The sequence below is a fragment of the Amblyomma mixtum genome, chromosome 3 (assembly GCF_055824585.1).
Source record: "Amblyomma mixtum isolate Tamu chromosome 3, ASM5582458v1, whole genome shotgun sequence".
Classification (NCBI taxonomy): domain Eukaryota; kingdom Metazoa; phylum Arthropoda; class Arachnida; order Ixodida; family Ixodidae; genus Amblyomma; species Amblyomma mixtum.
Window position 1 is genome coordinate 363,059,280 of NC_143014.1, and position 22,104 is coordinate 363,081,383.

At 50.7% G+C, this 22,104-nt stretch overlaps 1 protein-coding gene across 1 annotated transcript; it reads right to left on the reverse strand.

Moving 5' to 3' along the window:
* Positions 1-15,229: 15,229 nt before the first annotated feature.
* Positions 15,230-21,723, reverse strand: LOC149356608 (uncharacterized). The gene is made up of 2 exons (XM_089576387.1): positions 20,860-21,723; positions 15,230-15,280 (listed from the first exon to the last, which is right to left on the reverse strand). The coding sequence occupies exons 1-2, from the start codon at positions 21,721-21,723 to the stop codon at positions 15,230-15,232; spliced, it is 915 nt and encodes a 304-aa protein (XP_089432513.1).
* Between the last annotated feature and the right edge of the window lie 381 nt (positions 21,724-22,104).

Genomic DNA, 22,104 nt, shown 5'->3' on the forward strand with positions numbered 1-22,104 from the left:
GTTTGTAAATGTGTTAAATGAGAATGGCGTTTGCATCTGCATGCATGACAGCGTCCTGAGCATGTTTTCTTTTGCAGTTGTTAGAAGGACGCAGAAGCGCTCGTTTTTGTATGTTGTTGGTAGAGCGCCCAGTTGACGGTCGGGTCCCTTGTGCTGTTGCGTTTTTTTATGTTGTTGACGGCCGGGTCTTTTGTGCTTTTGCGCGCTTTTGTATGTTGTGTGTACGGCGAGTGTGCACCCAACATTCTTGGTGGAGAGGTGTTCAGCTAGGAGCCTACGGTGCCAGTAGCTCCTTCCTCTTCATTCGCCGGCAACTGCTGTGTACGTTGGAAAATCTGGAGGGGTTAGGAAGGATGACAGCGCGTCGCGCGCTTCGGACGCTCTCCAAGGCCGCGGGAAACCGGGAGCAAGGCCACGAACAGCCTTGTCAGGGTCGCAAAGGGCCGACGATTGGTTCCCAGTGAAAAGAGATGAGCTCTCAAGCGGGGAGGAGGTCAATAACGTCGGTGACTTCTGAAACCACTCGAATGTCGAGCTAAGAGGTGGAGTTCTGCTTTACTGGCTCCTCGATAGGTTGCATGTTCCAGGAAAAGTGCGCGGCCCGCTGAGTCGGGCTCTGGCGAGCACTGGGCTCCACTCACTTATATGTACAGTGTCATTGCACCGGTATTGGTCGAAACTGGGCAAGAGCAGATTTACTAAAGCTCCGCACAATTATCGAAAAGATTAAAACCCACTGCAAACAAAAAAAAAGGAGCGCGCCGACTCTCAGTCTCGGCCGCTTTTATACAGCCCTTCCTTTAAACAGCCTGTTTTTAAACCGCCTTTTTCTCTTAGTACTTGGTCCCATCTTTAGTAAATCAGTTTTGTTTGTCAAGAAGTTGGAGTTGCTTCCCCAACTGGTAACGTGTCTCCGGACGAGCGGAAGACGCAAAGAGCCCTTCTTACTCCTAACTGCATACGGTCATAGACCAACCGGCCATTCCGACGTTCTACAAAGAAAAACTTAACTGCCTGTCGTTACAGCAGCGAGCAAAACTAACCCGACAGGAAAAGCTCGACTACAGCGCCACCTCTACATCCTGTCTGCTCTGCGCATCTGCGGGATGACGTCACCCTATCTTTATGACCTCCTCGCGATCACGATAGAACGCCGCCGGCTTTTCTCATAGCGTTTTTGCAATGAAAAATCTCACGACCAACAGCAAGGCTACAACCACTGCCAGCGCCAGAACAGGTATACACGATGACTTAAACCACGCGTCCCTCGCCGCAGCCTCCTGCGCTACGTGTTTTCACAAGCATCTTCTACATCTTTAATCCAATCGTTCTGCGCTTGGCAAATGTTCGGTGCCAGTAGCATATCCACCGTGACCACGTAATGGAGCCTTTTAAGCCACATTGGATAGAAGAGCCTACCTCTGTCGCCAAAGGGTGAGAAGCTGAGGGCATAGACCGGGCGCGATCAAGATAGTTCATCCAGTACTGCAAGCAGTCAGGGGTGCCGAGTGCGCTGCCCAGGACAGACAAGTGTACCAGCTGAACACAAGCCGGGAGCGCTGTCCAGTTATCGAAAATAAGTGATCCCTGCGCCTGCTATATTCGCGAAAGCTGACAGGGAGACCATGCGCGGTTCCCAAGTCGACAGGTGAAAGCAATGGTGAGGGCATATTTAACAGACAGAAAACGTGTCTAATACCCGATTGCGACTACCACCAGCTCGGAGCCCATGAACCGTTGTCTTGAACTGCACTATGCCTTTTCTTGTGACATACGCGCATGCCATGTGTTAGCAAGAAGTGGCCGGATTCTTCTCGAATAAAGCAAACTGGTTTATTTAAGGATACAAGAATACAAGAAGTTACGGATACTACAGTAAAATAACGGTCGTTGATATGTAGGAGGTTCGGCGGATCTGCAGGGTTGGGAGGGCTTTTCCGACGCGTCTCGTTTCGTTGGCGTCTCTCGGTCCTCTGCTGGGCCTCGCTCGAAGCATTCGTCGCTTCGTGCTGTTGCGTTCTGGGCCAGCCGAGCGGGACGCATGCCGGCGTTCTAGGCGAGCCGAGTGGGACGCTTGCAAGCGTTCTGGGCGAGCCGAGCGGAGGCGCGCCGGCGTTCTGGGCAGAGCGCTAACACGGCCCTTCCAGAAATTGCGCCTGTCCTCAGGCGCACGTTGTGGATACTAATTCCTTGATGTTCAAGGCGCGTTCCTTGTACCTTCTCAGCTGTTCGATGTTCACGGTTTTTTCGTTTAACTTTCCATCCAGGGGGCGCATATGATCGAGAGAAATGACCACATTGGGCTCGCTCGGAATTTCTCTGGGGTTCAGGCACCCTTCGGCTCGCGTCGTTCGTGAGTTTACGACTTGGCAGGTGTGGCATGACTCGATGTAACGGCGGATGTCCTTCGCTATGGACGGCCACCAATACTTTCTTTGCACCAATGTCCTTGTTTTCTCGCTTCCAAGGTGTCCGTTGTCATCATGAAACACCGCCATGATACTGCTTCGGAGCGCCGCAGGAACCACCACTCTTCTGCAAACGCGTCCCCTTTCGATAGACCTTTTCAGCACAACGCCATCTTCGACTTCATAGCTGGAGCTGTTCGTTCCAGCTTCGGCACGGAACTTTTGGCATTCGGGGTCACGCTCTTGAAGTTCGCGTATGCGGCTATGCTTGCTCACGATTACGGCGAGGCACGTGAGGTCGTCGCTGGTCACTTCGTTTTCGATTGGTTCAGCTTCCAGCGTTTGTCTCGAGAGAGCATCAGCAGCAGCATTCTGTCGTCCAGGCCGGTGCCTGACGTCGAAGCGGTATTCCGCGAGATCTAGAGTCCAACGTGCGAACCGGCGGTTCGTCGCTCCCTTCTTCACTAGGTAGGATAGACTGAAGTTGTCTGTGTACACTGGGAATTGCGGGCCTCCCCGCAGTTAGATGGAAAACTTCTCCGTGATGGGCCAGTGCAGCGCCATACATTCCAGCATGTTCGAGTGTAGACCTCTGCCATGCTTATTCAGTGACCAGCTTGCGTATTCGATCACCCTTTCTCTTCGGTCTTGCGTTTGGCTCAGTATCGCTCCGAGCCCTGTCTGAGATGCGTCGACGTGCACTTGCGTTGGGCAGTCCGAACGGAACTTTGCCAGCAGCGGGGGATTCTTAAGTGCGCTTTTGGTTTTGTCCACGAGTTATTGGTGTGCGCTCGTCCAGACGAATGACGCTTCCTTGGAGACGAGTTGACGCTGTGGGTACGTGAGTTTCGAAAACGCGGGGATGAACTTGCGGTAGTGGTTTGCGAATAGCAGAAACGAGTACAACTTCTTCGCGCTTTTCTCGGGTTCAAACTTGTCGACGGCAGCGACTCTCGCTTCATCCAGGGTTCGCCCTTCAGCGGAGATGACGTAGCCAAGGAATGAGATGTTGTCTCGCACAAATTGGCATTTCTTGATGTTCATCTTCAGGCCATTGATGACGACTCTTCGCAGTGCCTCGTCGAGCAGTGACAATGCTTCCGGAACCGCAGCTGCTCCCTGGCCGACGCCGTCCGTGTACGTGGATGTTCCCTTCAGGCCATCAAACGTGTCGCGCATGACTCTTTGCATCGTCTGCGGTGCCTTGCAAAACCCAAACGCCATTCGTAGGTACTCATATTTTCCGTCCGGCGGTGTGACAAAGGCGATCTTGTGGATATCGTCAGGCTTTACTCGCACTGTGAGGAAGGCCGACTTCACATCCAAAAAGGTGAAGTACTTTGAGCCGTCTCTCATGATGTCGATGACATCTTCCATAATTGGCATCGGATACGGCTGATGGTCTTCTCATTCAGTTTTCTGTAGTCGTGAACCATCCGTCCAGGCGTGGTCGGATGGTGAGGCTGATCCACCACAATGGTAGGAGCGCTGTACTGGCTGTGGCTGGGTCGGATGATCCCTTTGGCTAGGTAGTCGTTGACTTGTTCCTTCATAAAGTGGCGGTCCGCAGGGCAAGATCTGTACGGTCTTGACGCGACGGGAATGTCGTCCCTGAGTTCAATACTGTGCTCAACGTGCTCACAGAGCCCCAAAGCATTTGTCTTTGTAGTGAATGCTTTATGGTGGCGCTTCAAAATTGTGCGGAGCTCATCCTTTTCGTCAGCGTCTGCGTCGCGGGTCATTTTGGACACAGCCTCTTCAATCAGATAAGCGAAATCTTCGTCAGGACTGGGTTCTTTCGAGTTCATCCTTACAAATTCGATCTCGTTTGCTGGAGCTTCGTCTATGATCTTGCGATTGCTGAAGGCTGTTATTAACGTCTCTCCAACACGGTTCGTATCGTGTACACCTGGCGCATGAAATGGTGATTCACTCACTCACCGATGGCAATACGGGGACCAGGGTGACGTCGTTCGAGGGGTGGAACGTGATGTCGACGTTCGCGGCACGGCGCCAATCCGAACCCAGAATCTGGTCCATGGTACTTGGAAAGGGAGCGATCACGACCTTTTCTAGACGCACGGTCGATGGTCCGACGGTCACTTCCAAGGTGGCCACGCGCGCTGGACTGATGCATCGGTCAAGCACTTCTATCTTTTCGGGAGACGTCCAGGGTCGAGGTCGAACGTTGGGTCCAACGGAGCTATCGTTGAGGACGGACACCTTCGAACCGCTGTCTATGCAGTCTCTCACCGGTCGGTTTTCGATGAAGCCCTTCACGATATGTAAGGTGCCGCCCGTCGATTGCAGGAAACAGTTCGCTTGCCTGTTTGTCGGCACGATATTGAGTGCTTCGTTAGTTCGGGATCCTCGGCGTCGTTCTACACGGATCGCGGCTACTGTTTTCGGCCTTGTGCAATCCCTTGACAGGTGCCCAGTGTTGCCGCAGTTGAAGCAGGCTCGTGCTCGCATGGCTCTACCTGGTTCTTGTTTGTCCCACAGCATTGACTGCTCGCCTGGATCACTGCGTCCGTCATCCGCCGCCGCTTTGGACTCGTCGCTGCTCCTCCCCTGGTTCCGCTGCCCCAGTGCATTTTGTCGGAATTGCGCCGTTACTGTCTTACGTCGCCTGGTGCCGAGCAGCGCTGCGCGGTCGATCAGTTCGATGACGCTGCTGCAAGGCTGTGCAGCGAGGGGATTAGCCCAGGTGTCCTCGTTGATTCAGCTGAGAATCAGCGAAATTCTTTCTTCATTCGCAAGCGGGTAGGGGGACTTGTCAAGAAGAGCATTTTTGGAGTACATATACTCGGCGAGGGTCTCCGAACTGCACAGTCTTCGAGCAGTCTGCAGGTCCAGAAACTCTTGCATTGTGAGCCTCCGGTCTAAACGCGTGGCGAAGGCATGCTTCCAGGAGTCCCACGTTTCGTAAGTCATACCGTAAGAGCTGTGCCAGTCCTTCGCAGCTCCTTGCAGCCGAATTGCAGCCGTCGCCAGCGTCAGTGATGAGGACCAGTGGGCCAACGCAGCAACACGCTCCACTTGCGAGATCCAAGTCTTTGCGTTTCGTTGAGCACTACCGTCGTACTCGGGGATGGCGGACGCTGTATCGTTCGTAGACTGGATCAGCACGGGCGAAGCTGGCGCTGACATTCTCGTCAATGTCTAAGTCATCTGTAGCTGCGCACGAGCGAACATAGCCACAACTTCGTTCAGGCTTGGCGTACCCTCGGGAGCTGTAGCGGCATCGTTTTCCGGTGAGGACTGAGGAGGTGTGCCGCGATCGGTCTCTGCCGGCCGTTGGTTTGCTGCCGCGGGAGGGAGCGCGGACTCCCTCATGACGTTGGGAAGCCGTTTCATGCTCAGTTCGTGTCGGCAGCTCCTGTCGTTGTTGGGCTAGAAGGCGTCGTATTTCGTCAACTTCGGCCCGCAGAATATCGATCGCAGCCGGCGCTTTCGAGTCCTCTTCTCCGTGGTCATCGCCATCTGTTCCGCCCTGGCTGGTCGCTGAGTCGGACGTGGTTGCCGGAGCCTGGAGGCGAGCGTTGTCGTCCAGAAGACGAGTCACGAGATCGTGCTTTCGGCCGGTGCACGGAAGCCCGCGGGTTCTCAACTCATCCGCCAGTCGCTGCTTCTTCAAGGCATTGAGAACGTGGCGGTCAGTCGATTTCTCAGGAGACCCGATGGATGTGGACTCAGAGCTCACCGACGGCGTTCTGCTGCGCTCCGCGATGTCCACACTTTCTTCCTGCACGGAAGGTTCCTCTGCAGATCCTGTCGGCTGCGCCATGTTAGCAAGAAGTGGCCGTATTCTTCTCGAATAAAGGAAACTGGTTTATTTAAGGATACAAGAAGTTACGGATACTACAGTAAGATAACGGTCGTTGATACGTAGGAGGTTCGGCGGATCGGCAGAGTTGGGAGGGCTTTTCCGACGCGTCTCGTTTCGTCGGCGTCTCTCGGTCCTCTGCTGGGCCTCGCTCGAAGCATTCGTCGCTTCGTGCTGTTGCATTCTGGGCCAGCCGAGTGGGTCGCGTGCCGGCGTTCTGGGCGAGCCGAGCGGACGTGCGCCGGCGTTCTGGGCAGAGCGCTAACACATGCTTGCGCCCGCTTTCAGTGACGTGAGATGCAATTTATTTCCTGCGGTATCGAGCGCTTCTCCAGTGAGAAAGGCAAAACGGTTTTTGGAGTAAAGGTATAGCTGGCGGAGTGACAGATGCCAGACGGAGACTCAAGCCGTCATCCTGACTTCCTCATGCGCGACGAACAAGCGCTCATTCCACAATTAGATAACGATACTCGAGTGTACTCCGCTTATTCACCGAACAATGTAGCAGTCCTCTTTCAAATGAGAAGCTTTTCTCAGCTGCGGAGCGCACACCGTGGATATCCAACGCAGATAACGCCACAAATCAGGAAAATAAAAATTAACCGATCTGCAAGAGAAATCCGCGATCCACACTTCTCGCTCCACTCATTAAACTGTCATGGACTTGTCATGACATTTCCACAGACAACACTAGCTGCTTCTGAGAAAGCGAGCAAACTGAACTGTTTGACGTCCAAAATTACTGGTGGGTGCGGGACCGCTGGACGGGTGCTACGGGTGGACGCCTCGTCCTTTGTAGCTTATCCCTCTGTGGAGGTGCCCAGGAGGCTACCGTGGCCACATTTTTAAGAGCGTTGCCGGAGAGGCGATAGCGGCGGTGGCAGCATCCGGCGGGGCCAAGGTCTACGGCGTTCTCTAGCGCGTGCTAGCGACACTTCGTCCTCTTTCGCATTTAGCCAGCGTCTGCTGCGCAGGTCACTGCACCTTCAGCGCGGGTAGGAGGATGCATGGTGTGAGAACGGCGGGTAGGGGTTTCTCATTTTCTCATGCCACGAGCGTCGTTCTTATTGGAGCGCCCGTTCAGTTCGATCACTTGTTTCTTTTTTGAGGCTGTCCGAGAGGAAATTTTAGTGGAAAAGCAAACAGGAAAACAGGAGGGGCAGGCAAGAGAGCTTCATCGCCCGTTGTCAATGAGGGCAGAAGGCCGTCAGCAAGAACTTGCGGTGGAAGCCATCATAGAGACCACATATATCACCGTCGTCATCATCAGCAGCCTGATTATGCCCACCGCAGGACAAAGTTTTCGTCCTTATCTCTCCAATTAGCCCTGCCCTGTGCTAGCTGCAGCCAGCCTATCTCTGCAAACTTCTTAATCTATCCATCGTGGGAGGGAACAGCGCGAACAAGACGACAGACGAAGCAAGATGACAAAAATACTAGCGCTGTCCTCTTGCTTCGTCTGTCGTCTTGTTCGCGCTGTTCCCTCCCACGATGTATTATTACAAACTCGCCCAGCTATCCATCCTTCTTCTTAATCTCATCCACCCACCTAAATTTCTGCCACTCCTTGCTACGCTTCCCTTCTCTTGGAATCTAGTCTAGGACCGTCGGTTACCTTGCCTCCCCATTACCGGCCCTGCCCAAGCCAATATCTTCCTCTTGATTTAGACAATAAGATGTCAATAACCCATATTTGAATAACACATCGCGGGCTAGTTGGTTCATCACAAGGCAGGACAGCGCAAGCTACATAAAGACAAGAAAGTCGACGAGACACACTCAGCGCTGAATAAACCTTCATTTGTAAGTCAGCGCTGTGTGTGTCTCGTCTACTTTCTTGTCCGTGTGTAGCTTGCGCTGTTCTGCCTTGTGATGAACCCATATTTGATCCCTGACCAACTCTGCCCTCTTCCTGTCTCAGCGTTTCACCTTTCACTTTTCTTTCCATGCCTTCCTGCGCTGTCCTTACCTTAGGTTGAACCCATTTCGTTGGCCTCCGCGTTTCTGCCCCATATGTAAGTACCGGTACTAAACAGCTGTTATATAATTTTCTCTTTAGGGATGTTGGTAAACGGTCTGCCATTCATGGTGTGAGGTAACCTGCCAAATGCGCTCCACACCATTCTTATTCTAGTTATTTCACTCCGTGATCCGGATCTGCGGTCACTACCTGCACTAAGCAGGCATATTCTCTTACTACTTGCAACAACCCGCTACCAATTCTGAAGTGCTGTTCCCTTCCGAGAGTGCTGAACACTACTTTCGTTTTCTCCATATTAATTCTTATACCCACCGTTGTGCTTTGTCTGTCTAATACACATTGATCATGCTTTGCAGTTCATCTCCTGAGTGACTTAGGAATGGCGTCTCATCAGTGTTTCGCAGATTAATAGGCTATGCTCCATTAAATCTTATATCCAACGGTTCCCAATACAGGCCCCCTCAGTAATCCTGTAAACAGGCAGTGGATGTCAACCTCTTCCGCCTCACTTTTTCATATTCTTGTGTATTGATTCGTTATTAGCATTTGGTTATGGATCCGCGCAGCTCTGTGTATTGAAGATATCCATGGAATGACGCTATACAAATAATAAATAAAATATAACATCATTCGCGATGTGTCTCCCTGTGTGACACCCTTTCTTATTTGAGGACTACTGTTGCTGTCCACCCGGTATAGATATCTTTCAGTATTTTTACAAAGGGCTGTTCTACGCCCTGATTCTGAAATGCCTGCGTTAATGCTGAAGTCTGTAATTAGACAAATGCCTTCTCGGAATCTTTATCTGTAAAGGCTATACATAGGCGTTTGTCATACTATGAGTACTTGTCTATCATCTGATTTATAGTGTGAATAGGATATATTGTCGAATTGCCTTTACGAAGGCCTGCCTCATGATTTGGTTGACTAAAGTCTATGGTTGTCCTGACTTTGCTAGCTATTACCTTAGTAAATACCTTAAAGTTAGCGGAGAATAAGCTGATGGGTATGTAATTTTACATATCCCTGGCTACTTCTTTACTATTGATCAAGAAGATGTTAGCGTTCTTCGAAGCTTTTCGAACGCTCAAGGTCATAAGACATTGCGTATGCAGGGCGTCTACCTTTTCTAGCATAATCTCCCCTCCGTCCTTCAACATATATGCTGTTAGTTGACCCTCTCTAGCTGCTTTCGCCCTATGCGTTGCTCCTAGAGCTTTCTCTGCTTCCTCTTTCGTTATTGGCTTCATGTCACAGAGCTATGCGCTACTGCCTCTCTCGATCTCCAGATTAATATGGCTACTGTATAGCTTTGAGAACTCTACGGCTACTTCAACTATCTTATCCGTATTGCTGAAGACATTGCCCTTTTGTCTCCTAACGAATACATCCAGGTTTTGGTATGCTTAACTTCCTCTTCACCGTTTTTAAGCTACGTCCGTTATGCTTAAAAACGCTGGCCGCACTGCAGACACAAATACAACAACACTCTGAGGAGCTCTGCCGATCCAACTGGGAATAAATATGCGATGGCAAGGCCGGAAGCCTGTCCAGCAAACGCGCAAGGTAATTCCTTCAACACCTCATTGAACCTACACGCACCAAATCAGCAACACAACACCACGTGACACGCCTCGCACACGAACACATTGGCGATCCTGACACGCTCCTAGGCACACTCAAACCACATACGGCCCTCCATGTGCCCGCACAACTCTACCGCCCAACAGAGGACAAGCCAATCTCACACTCGAGACAGAAAGCAGAAAGACAGAATCCAGATCAGCCCTCCTGATTCTCCGAACCAATTCCGCCCCTCATGGAGACCATATCACAAACTCCATGGTCCGTAATCTGGACGACCAATCGATCAGCCAAAATACGCAAAACTTCAACCAGTGCTGACTGGAATGTAACCTCCCGCAGACCGGGCGCACGCGAACCTAATATTCATAACAAAACCTAACAAACCACTTACACTTCAACACCTTCGCCTGATTTCACTAACCTCATCCCTGGGTAAGCTTCGAGCATGTTGTGTTCACGAGACTCACAGGGCACATGGCGGACAACAATGTATACCCGCATGGCATGGTGGGATTCCACCCCATCTATCCGCAAAGGACGCAATGATGCAACTAACACACATTTTCGACCCGCTTCTTCCATGTCACACCAAGGTACTCTCAGCTCTCGACCTCTCTAAAGCTTTCAATATAATTGAACATCAGGCGATCATGACTTCCCTATCCCTAGTGACCGGGCTCAGGTGGCCTCGCATCGGGGATCCACGAAGAAGCGTATGCACTTATTCAGCGAGCGGACAAAGGCCTAAGGAGCCACACGCCAGCTCTGCCCCCCGCCCCTTCCCTCTCCAGATAACAAACACGCTACAAACTGGCAGAGACTACAGCCCCACACTCCCCTTACCCTAGCCCACTGTCATCCCTTTCCAAACACCTGCCTGCTCCCTGTACCCAGAATATTTCACCTCTTCCTTCCACATATTCTCCCTCTGCCTGGCAGACCCTCCCGCTATGCCTAGAGAACATCAAGAATTGGGAGGGCTGGGAGACTCTGCTGCGCTCTGACGACCCGGCCGTGCAGACCGTCGCCATCACCCGGGCTGCCAGTTTTATGGGCCTTAGGAACAAAACCACTCACGTGCAGTGCGGTCGTGCGGTGCCCAAGGGTGTGTCCGTATTCATTTGTAATAAAAAAGTTTTCTCTCTCTCTCTCTCTTCAGACCATGCTCGATTCTCCCCATATTAAACTTCCTTAGGTTGGTAACCTTGCCATTATTGATTAATTACATAGCTCTGCCTGTTCTGTCTCTGCGGTTAGAGGCCTTCATGCTTTGCCGTTCTTTTATCAAATATTTCGTCGCCACAGGTAGCTTGCTAGTATCCTGTCGAACGGTTTCCATAATGATAGCTGTGAGATTATTGTTCTCTCATTTAAAGCCGAATATCTGTTCAGCAAAAATATACTGAATTCATTCCCTTTCCCTCAAACCGCTAAGTCGGTGGGCTTCCGCCTCACTAAATTCTTCCGTTCCCTGTTTAAAGTATAGGCTAATTCAGCGCACCTATCCAATGGTCTATTTGATTTTTAAACGTGCGGAAGACACCAGTAAATAATTTTTCACCGCGAACTCTACTAAGTCTTCTGTGCTATTCGTACAGCCTAAAACCATTGTCTCTTACTGCCTGGTTCCCAATCTGCTCGACCGTGTAGAAACATCACCCTACAAGTAAGCACTGTTAAGTGTATCTGACTGATCTCCACATAGCGAAGAAAGGATTATAAACCTTCCTATTCATACGTTTAGGGCGGGAATTTGTGGTGCATGCCGAACCCCCCCAGGCAAAAGTTATGCATTCATCTTCCCCTCTATGGGGAAGAGGCGGGCTTCAGCCGGCCGCAGTGCAATGCACCGGCCTAAACCCGGGAGCTCAGCCTTGTGTTTAGAAAAAAAATTATTTACATATGTACACATTTACAAGAACACATGACAATAAGCATGTAAGGCGAGCCAATTAAACAGGTACCATAAACATCTCTAAGTAACTAACAGGAATTGCTCGTGGACGATGTAAAACAGGATAGCATACGTACTGACAGAAGGGTGAAAAGGCAATAATTTGACATTCCAACACTTAAAAGGAAACCTTAGCGCCAGCTCAGCCTTGTTGATCACTGAGCTTCCAACACGATGTAAGTGTGACTCCGAATTCCTGCTCTCTGGGAGCCGGTCGGAAGAGTACACTATCCATTCTCAGGCGGCCGGAGCAGCTTATTCGAAAAAAATAGTATCTAAGTGTTGCGTCGTACTGAGAAAGCGGGAAAAACAGACGCACTAACCTCGATGAACAAGTCTGAAAATTGACTGCAACCTGAAACTTACAATATTTCAAGTGAAGTACCTATTAAAGTACAGTTTTAATGAAATCTGCATCGCTCGGACCGCTACGCGCTTGGGAATGCGGTGCACGATCTCCCACTATGCATTTACCCTGAGCTAGTGATCACACGTGCTATCCGCAGAGCGAAAGCCAACGTTTTGGAAAGAGGAAGAAAACTCCATTATTATTTTGAGCAGCGAGATAGCTTTTCTCCAGGGATTTTGTGTAGTAGGCTTTAGACTTTGTGTAATCGTAAGAAACGAATTTCACAAGCACCTGGGGTGCGTAGCGATGGAACAGTGGTTATAACGCTCGGCCGCTGACCCGAAAGACGTAGGTTCGATCTCGGCTGCGGCAATGAAATTTTGATGGAGGCGAAATTCTAGAGGCTCCTGAACTGTGCGATGTCAGTCAACGCTAAAGACACCCAGGTGGTGCTGGTGGTGAAATTTTATTTCCAGCGGATGTAGAAGAGAGACCCGAAGTCGCCCCCCACTTAAACGGTGGCCGCTATCCCTTGGGCAGCGGCGGCGTCTTCAGCCAGCTGGAGGAGCTTAATCTGTGTCCCCAGGTCGGGTCTGAGCAATAGAGCCTCCCAATGACCAGAGCGGTAAGGAATTGACTCGCGTGTAGGGCCTGCGGGCAGTTCCAGATCATATGATTTAGACCGGCTTCGAATTTTTGCATTTGTCTGAGTACAGTCCTTCCGAATAGAAGCTACACAATTGGGGATTTGGATAGGCGTCAGTTTTAAGTTTACGCCAGGCTTTGGCCTGTTGCTTGGAGAGCGTTTTATCTGCTAGGGGGAATCTGAGTCTTGCAAGCCTGTAGTGCTGCAGGATTTCTCTGTAAGAAAACAACTTGTCCTTGCCGGAGTATAGGGGGATGGGCTGCACGACCCAGCTCGGCGCGACAGTTCTCGAGCAACGTTATGAGCCGCCTCATTACCAGCAAGGGAGGCATGAGCAGGCATCCAGATTAGGCGAATTCGCCGCGTGGGCTGATAATTTAGCAGAATCCGTGCTGCTTCTAGGGAGATGCTTCCAAACGTGTAGTTACTTATCGCCAACTTTGAGTCGCTGACAATGGTTTCTGCCTAGGATCCCGCAATGGCTAGAGCATGGCTGTTTCTTCTCCTGCATCTGTGTGCTGAGTGCGTATAGTGCCCCCAGTTATGAGTGTACCACGTTCCGTGGTGACCACAGTTACAGCCGAAGAATCTGCTGCAGTTACATATACCATAGAGGTATCATTAAGAAAGCCTTTGCCTAATGATTTGGTTCTCTCTGCGCGATGTTCAGCGTGGAAATCTGGGTACATGTTCCGAGGTAGTGGAGGAATGACCAGAAGCTAGCGTATATGTTTGGGAAGGTTAGTCGTTGGTCCGTCTCGTCGTTTGTATGTTATGCCTAGTGTGGACAGAATGTGTCTGCCGGTTGGTGTGGCCGATAGTCGTTCGTACTGTGAGGCGGTGACCGCTTCAATAATCTCACTTAGGGTGTTTTGAAGGAAGGGACCTAACACTTTCTCAGTCGCTGTGTGCATGGGTAGCCCAACTGCCTGTTTAACGCATTTTCTGATTATGGCCTCCACTTTCTCTTTTTCAGCTGACTTGAGATGTAGGTAAGGGCATATTTATCTATGCGGCTGATCACAAAGGCTTGTACTAAACGGAGAATATTGCTTTCCCTCAAGCCCGAGTGGCGGTTACTAATGCGGCGAATGAGCCGCATAATTTGCTGCGAGGTTCCCTGAAGCTTCTGAATTACGCCGCCATTGAAGCCGTGTTCTTGTAGAATTAGGCCCAAGATTTTAATTTTGGGTACTCGAGGAATGGGGACTCCGCGAATACTGAGTTCGATGGCCGGTGGGGGTTGCGCAAGGGATCTGATTTTGCGGAATATGAGAAATTCCGATTTGGCTGGAAAGCACCGCAGCCCTCTGGGGTCTACATAGTTCCCCACGATATCGATGGCACGCTGGAGTCTCTCCTTGATTTCGGCATCACTGCCGTCGGCGGTCCACAAGGTGACATCGTCAGCATACAGGCTGTGCTGGAGTTGTGGGATCTGCGCTAATTGATGCGGAAGATTCAGCATTGCAACGTTGAAGAGAAAAGGTGACAGGACCGATCCCTGCGGGGTGCCCTTGTTGCTAAGGGGGAAGTCATGCGAGTGGAGACCTCCTTCTTTGAATGCGCCTTTCTACCTGGGGGCCGAAATTTCCGGAGACCTTCACTGAGGCATCTCTCATTGAGTGAGTCGCTTTCCGACATTAAACTCCCATAACCTATACCAAATCACAATCAGTTGCAATAAGAAACTTGTGGTCGTTGTACTCTGGCCGGTGAACGCCGGCAGCGCCGCCGCACCTCGTTGGCTATGCGCGGCTAGCAGTGCTGTTTGCATCGTCACGTGGCTCTTCGCTTCACGTATTCAGGTTTTCTAGGAGAGATGGTTTCCTCTGATAACCACCATATGCTGTGACAGGTGCATCGTACAGACGGCACCTCATTTCGCTTTCGTGTATATAGCCAGCAAAAGACAAATGGTCCACACAAGGAGCGTGCAGGAGCCGGTCACAGAGGCATCTGCCGAGGCTTTGTTCTGCGCGTTTAGCTTCTTGTCTTTGTAGGTGAGTGATGGCGAAGGTTTACATGGTCTAGGCTTGGCGTTACATTTACAAGCGCCTTGCGGTCAGATTATGCTGAAGGCTCTTGAACTGTAGGAAACGTCTCCGTCGGTTTCGCCCTCACGCAACTTCGTGAAGCTGTTCTACCAGCACTCAGCATGGTGCAACGAGGCGGGGGATGAACTGAGTGAACATTGAGTTACATTTTCGGTCTTCGATCCGTGAGCTCTTGCTGCGGGTATTCCGTGCTCATTACTTATGCTGCCACAATACCAAAAATGCATTTTATGCAATTTTAATAACAGCCGGGGGACAAAGGTTTCAATTTGAACATCAAAACAACGGTGTGTTAATGTGAAATTTTCCCGATATTATCTTGCACATCCACCTTTGACCATGCGTAAATATACTGATCTTTTTGTAGCGTGCAATCCTGTCGTAGTAGCGCCGGTATCTTACAACTTCTCCTTCCGGCGTATCAAGCATGGTCAGGAGCCAGCACTGAGCCAGCACACTGGTTGCGCAGCAGCTGCTCCAACAGATAATATAAAATTCCAAAGTTAAAAAGCAAAACAGCTCGGCAACGGGCACGACTGAAATGAATGTAAAATATATATTACTACTCAATATATAATCAGACAAAATACAGCGCTCTCAATATCTCCGGTCTTATTTGTGTTTCTTATTTAACTCCGCACATGCGCACATCTCATAGATTTGTTTAAAAAAACGTCATGACTCGCTGCTACCACCCAATTCTGTTGCTGGTGCTGTTTATTCTTTCAACGCGTGTCCATCCACCTGCTTGAACATTTCACTGGATCCATAAGACCTTCAATTTCTCCTTATGGAAGAACTATGGAGTCCGGCAGGGCCACGGAGAAAAATGCGTTGTTGAAATTCGCATGGTCTGATGTCTCGACAGCCGCTGGGTGATTCCCAAACGAAGCACTCCTTCCAACTTATTCATCTCCTATACCTGTCCACTCCAGCCTTCGTCACCGAATGCGGTGGCATCACCGCGGATGTTTTTAGGCTCCAGTTTATCGTTATTGCCAGTTATCATATTGCATTGAATCACGGGGCCACACCTACCGATCTTATTTGGAACCACTTGGCGTCTTGCAAAAAAGGGCAATTCTATTCATTTCACATTCAAGATACAACGCCCACACTGCTCCTCTTTTTAAACAGATGGATATGCTGCCACTATAATCATTACTTGAATACAGGACTGTCTTGGCAATACACACATGCCTTAAAGACAATTACCCGTTACACTCATCGCTATTCTGTATCCCACCACTATGCACTCGCAACGCCACTCATAGAAACTTCCTTTTTCCGAAAACGAAAGATGTCTATGGAGAAAGAAGGATGGCCCATGTTGGTATTAAGCTGTGGAGCAAGCTTCCAAGTGAACTAAAACATCGTAAAACTTTTCCTGTGTCATTGAAGAAATATTATAAACAATGAGTGAAGCCAGCGTATTTTCTTTCCATGCATTTTTGTGTTTGTATGTGTTTGTGAAAGAGGCTTGGTGCTCAGACTATTGTTGCTCTATGTACCCATTTATGTCTTTCTAATTTCGTGAGCTTTTATATGTATGTAATTAATTTTTGTTATGCCTGCAGTTTTTCTACTTTGAAACTGACTTGCATGGATCCCAACTATCTTTTAGCTAGGGATCTAGATGTTTTCACAAGCATGCCTTGTATGAATGTTGAAAAATAAAATTGAATCAATCGATCAATCAATCAACTCCAACAGCCTAGGCAATTCTTCTACATGTTGGCACGAACGACCTAGCTTCCGCTCTGAACGCTCTGCTTTCGAAAGGTACTGCCGGGTGCTAAAGTTTGCGGTATCTGCGATCCATGGCGGAGCTAAGCAAAACTGTACTGCTTCTCCATCAGCCATTTATAGAGCATGGTGTGGAGGCTCACTCCCAGTACTGCCGCAGCAGGCATGCTGCGACTGTAGGGTGTCAAACCGGAATTTTTTCGGGTTCGGTTCCGGTTTGGGTTCACGCCTTTCGTGTTCAGTTCCGGGTTCGGCTCCAGAGCGACATTGCGTTCCGGTTCGAACCGGTTCGGTCAGCTCCGAACCGGTTAGAAGGAGTTCAAGCGGGTTCAGAAAAAAGCTTATGAACGTAGAAGGGTTTTAATCGACCTTATTATGTTTACTGTGCTGCGTGACGCTGATATAATAAATAAAAAATTCAAAATTTGCTCAGCGCAGAATGTTTTCACTGCACATACTTCAGCTTACTGTCAGCGGCAAAAAATATGAATTCAAGGTAAGAGCCGCGAAATCAAATGAGCTCGAAATTAGTGTAAATGAACTCTGCTACTTTAGAAATGATCTGATGAGATATATAAGGAGAAAAGCTGGTGGATTCAGCTTCAACCCTTCAGCTTGAACAGTTTTTGAGACACCTTCGCTCGAGACACCTCCCTGAAGCTCGTGTGAGTCGGGAATTTCTCCTACGCAGAATACTTACACTGGCACCCTCTGCATCACCGTACACCATTGACAGACAAAGCTTTCCTGTATCGGCAGGTGTATACACAGAAGGCACTAGTTAAAAAAACGTCGGTATGATCGGTTGGTCTGATCAAAAGCACTTCACGTCTTCGTCCACTCGTCCGGAGACACGTTGCCGGTTGGGGCAGCAACTCCAAACTTCTTGACCGAAAAAACTGATTTATTGAAGACTGGAGCAAAATACAAACACTTAGAGAAAAGGCGGTTTAAAAAAAGGCTGTTGAAAGAAGGGCCGTTGAAAAGCGGCCGAGACTGGGACTCGGCGCGCTCGTCCCGCTCTTTGTTTGCAGCGGTTTTTATCCCCTCGATAATTGGGCGGAACTTTATTAAACTTGCTCTCGCCCAATTCTAACCAATACTGCTGCAGTGACACTCTACATACAAGTGGACGGAGCCGAGTGCTCGCCAGAGCCCGACTCTAGAGGCGCCAGTAAGTCCACTGCTTAGCTATTTCAGACGTCGCCGACCTTATTGATCCCCCACCCCCTTGAGAGCGGTCGTCGGCCCCTTGTGGCCCTGACAAGGCTGTTCGCGGTCTTTCTCCCCAATCCCCGCGGGCTTGGACAGCGTCCGAAGCGCGCGACGCGCTGTCATCATTGTCAACCCCTCCCGACTTCAGACGACACGGTAGGGGGGGAATTAGCTACTGGCGCCGTAGACGTCTAGCTTAGCAACACTTTTCCGTCACCACAAAACCAACTTACCAGCCACCCCCTCCCCATCTCCGGCACACCTCCAACACGCATCTCAACAGCGTAGGTGGATATTTTATTTAGGTCACCTGCTCGACATCGCCTCGGTAATTCGCGTTATACATCCCGAAGACCTATAGCTCTGTGTCTCCAAAAATACTGAAAATTGTGGCTTCTAATCAGGACAGTGTAAAATTAAGACTTCGGCCTCTCCTGACGTCATCGCCGTCTTTATTCTGATAAAAAGCGTATGATGGAAAATGTAGGCTTGGGTAGGTTGGTAGCATTTTTTGTATGTATGGACATATTTAGCAAAAACTTCATTGCAACGTTGTGCTGTGACACTGCTGCAAGTCCTGCATTGGGCGTAGCAAAACGTAAATTAGCTACATAAATTTTTGTGACCTTTTTGGGAATTTCTTATATCTTGATAGAGTACGGTGAACCTGTAGTGAACTTTTGGTACGAAAGCACTACTTAAGGCCTGATTCTCACAGCCGGTCTCCTCTCCGGCGCGGCGGCGACGGAGTCGGCAACCGCGGCCGGAACGGAACGGATTTGTGTTCTAATCGAAAGAGGCGCCGGACACCGGTAAACCAGTTTGGGTGGGCGCTCGCTGCTCCCACGTGACTCTACGTCAGTGCCTTTTTTTTATTGTGCGCGAAAAAAAAACGATGCTCGGCGGTGTCCGAGGGACATGCCGAAGTAGCGGTGAAAGTCGTCTGCTTGCGTTTTGGTTCGCTTGGCTCTTACCGGAGAAAAAAAAGGATGCGATCTCGCTAGCGGTGGAAAAAGTTTGAAGTTAGTTTATTAACTCTACGCAACTCCCCTGTTTTTGCAGCGAAACATCACGCGTACAGCACGAAAACAAATATATATGAGTATAGCAAGCTACTTTTAAAGCCGCTGCAGAAATGAGTGCTGCAGTCACAGTATTCAGGTTAATATGCACGAAATTGAACACATGTAGGATGACAATGAGCTCTGTTATCAATGGCTTCAGAGATTAGTCTTTATACAACCATTCAAGAATTAAGCTAGCAAAACAATTTAAACGGCTAATAAAAACAATGAGGCCTCATGAGCTAGCAACGGGGGAACGGAATTTTTTTTTCTGCTCTGATCATTATCTCCGCAGTTACCTCTCTCGCCCCTTTCTTCCCCTGGATGGTTCCCCTTTGCATCAGCCAACCCCTTCACTTCGCTTTAAACCTGGCAACAGTCTTTTCGTCCCCACTTCGTTACCCTCCCGAAAAAAAAAAAACAAATCATTTATCGTATATCCCACGCCTAGTGCAAACACAATGCTCATTCGGAGACCCGTTTTGGCTCGAACACCTCGTATATTGCCATATGAAATAAAATTGTCATCCGCTCTCTGTTCCTCGACAGCGGCGCTTTTCGGGGCGCAAGGCGCGTGCATCTCCCGACGGAGAGTACAAATAAAAATGGCTGTGGCTCAACTTGGTTAAGCCGGGAAATCGCGAAAGCAATACCCATGGCTACGCCCTCGCTCACATGATAGTCGTGCTGTTGTGGTGCTTGTGTGAAGGTGTATACCTTGGTGCTGCTGTGGTGATCACTTGGCTAATCTATGTAGCTCGCACGTTCTCGCCGAGCCGCATACTGGGCACGTCGCTTAGCGAGTCTTGTTTCACGCTCTTCCTCTGTCTCTGTAGCTCGCCGCTCTCTTTTACGCGCATTACGACGAGCCTCCCTAGTGGTAGGCGGCATCGCCGCGAAGCAATGTTAAGGCGCTGGTGGTTGGCACAGCTACTGCTTTCTAGCGACGTGAGTCGAGCCTAAATCTCTTCAGCATAACGCCACAATCGCGTTCCTAGCGGAGAGCGCAGGAGTTAGGCACCCGTGGTCGTGGCCGCCGCGATCTGCTCCGGCGGCGGCGCGCGCCGTTGCTCAAAAGCGCGCTTCGATCGTGGAGGCCACGCCGTGGTGGCACCGCCGCGGCTTGCGACGGCGCGAGTCGGTCGCACTTCTCTTCGGCGTGACGTCACAAAGCACCTGTTGCGCTCCTAGCGGAGAGCGCAGGCGTTGGGCGCGTGTGGTGGTGGCACCGCCGTGCCACGGCAAAGGCTGAAAGTGCAAGAAGTAAAGCTTTCGCTTCAAAAAGAGCAGGCTTTTTGTTTTTTCTTCCTGCCCGCGCACCCGCGCATCGCCGCCGCCGCCGACGATGATGATGATGATGATGTAGCCTTCCCTTTGTAACGGGCGGGCGCCTACCAAAGGTGCCCTGGCTGGATAGACACACACATAAAAACACCACTATCAAACGCGAAGCGGCAAACACACACGCAAATACCGACGAAACAGTACTGGTCTAATGTCGCACCAGCGTCCACCACTCTGTCAATCGGCGCTTCGTCGCTGCAACTGCCGCATCCGTTGTGCAGCCCTCGTTCGAAGAACGGAAACCCAGCGCCTGCGGAAACGTAGCGCCCTCGTGCGGTGGCGTTGGCAGCTTCTCGCAGAGTAGGACGATGTGCTCCGTTGTTTCGTCGTGCTCTCCGCAGGCTCTGCACTGGGTGCATTCGACTGTAGTGTCGAAGCGCTTGCGGTACACAAGCGTTGGCATGGCACCCGCGCGTGCCTCAAACAACAGGCGGCTGCCTACACTGTTGTAGAAGCTCTCAACGCAGATGTCCTGCTTGGCTGCCCGGTACACTTCCAGTGTCGACTTCCCCTCCATGGCAGCCCTCCACGCCTCTCGCTCCTGCGCATTCACTTGGGTATTAACTGTCTTGGCCCATTTCCTCGCGTTGTCGGCTTGTACTTCATTTCTGAAGAAGCCGAACTTGCGACTGAGGTGTTGGAGCCGCTTCACCCATGTAGTCCGCAGGCAGTATTGACTTACATAGTCAAAGACTTTGCGCGCCCATCGATTTTCGTGCATCAGGCGCAGCCGGCCGTCGTAGGCTATTTTGCTTCTTGCCTCGCGAGCCTCGAAGGTAGACCAACCGAGGTCTCCCTGCACTGCCTCGTTAGCCACCCGCCCATGACACCCCGGCGCCAGACGTCCCACCGCTCGTTGACCACGCTCGAGCCATTCCCTTGTGGGTGCTGTCACGCAGATAACTGAGTTTGCAAATGACAATGCGGGCACATGAACTGCCTTCCACAGCTCGCGGACCATAACAAATCGATTGCAGCCCCATAGGCACCGCCTTCTCAATATGTTTCCCGCTCGCTGCGAAGCTTGTTTCAAGTGTTCCTCATGTTTTGCAGCATATTCTGGCTGCGTGCTGAACCTAATGCCTAGGTATCGGTATTCCGTTGCCATCTCGAGGACGTCCCCGTTTGGTAGGTGGACCGGCTGCTCGGCGTCCAGCGGCGCTGAAAAACACAGCACCGCCGACTTCTTTGAGTTGAAGCTCAGGCCAAGTGGTGCCATGGTCTCAGCGCATATGTTGATGAGAGCCTGGAGGTCCGCATTGGTCTCTGCCATTAATACTACATCATCGGCAATGACTAGGCCCGGTAATATCCATCGGTCCTCTACACCACCGCTGATGTAGCTTAGCGTGAACCCCAACTGCGCTTCCAACAGCTTGCGCTCCACCCCTGCAGCGTACAACATATACAGAAGAGGGGACAACGGGCAGCCCTGCCTCAACCCTTTCTGTACGGCCTCTGGCTCCGAGCTGACGCCGCACACTGTGGCCACCACTGTGCAGCGTGCATAGAGGCGACGAAGCACGTCGATCCAGGCGGAGGGCATTTCTAATGACTCTAGGCGTTGCATTAGAGGCTCATGTGGTACGCTGTCATACGCCTTCGCGACGTCCATAAAACAGCAGGTAAGCCCACGAGCTTCCCTTCTTGCAACCTCAATACACTGGGTGAGGACAAAAATATTATCCTCCAGCCGCCGGTCTCGACGAAAACCATTTTGGAGCTCCGTCAGATGCCCATTTTGCTCCGCCCAGCCACTCATCCGCACTTTTACGACGACAACGCTCGCCAGCGCCATCTCTTGGTCGCAGCAAGCAAGCCGCGGGTTACGTGAGGCGAGCTCGCACTATGACTGGTACGTTTTCCGTGGGGCGGGGCTCCGTCGCCGCCGCTCGACGGAAACGTAGAGCAGGACCCGGCGGCACCG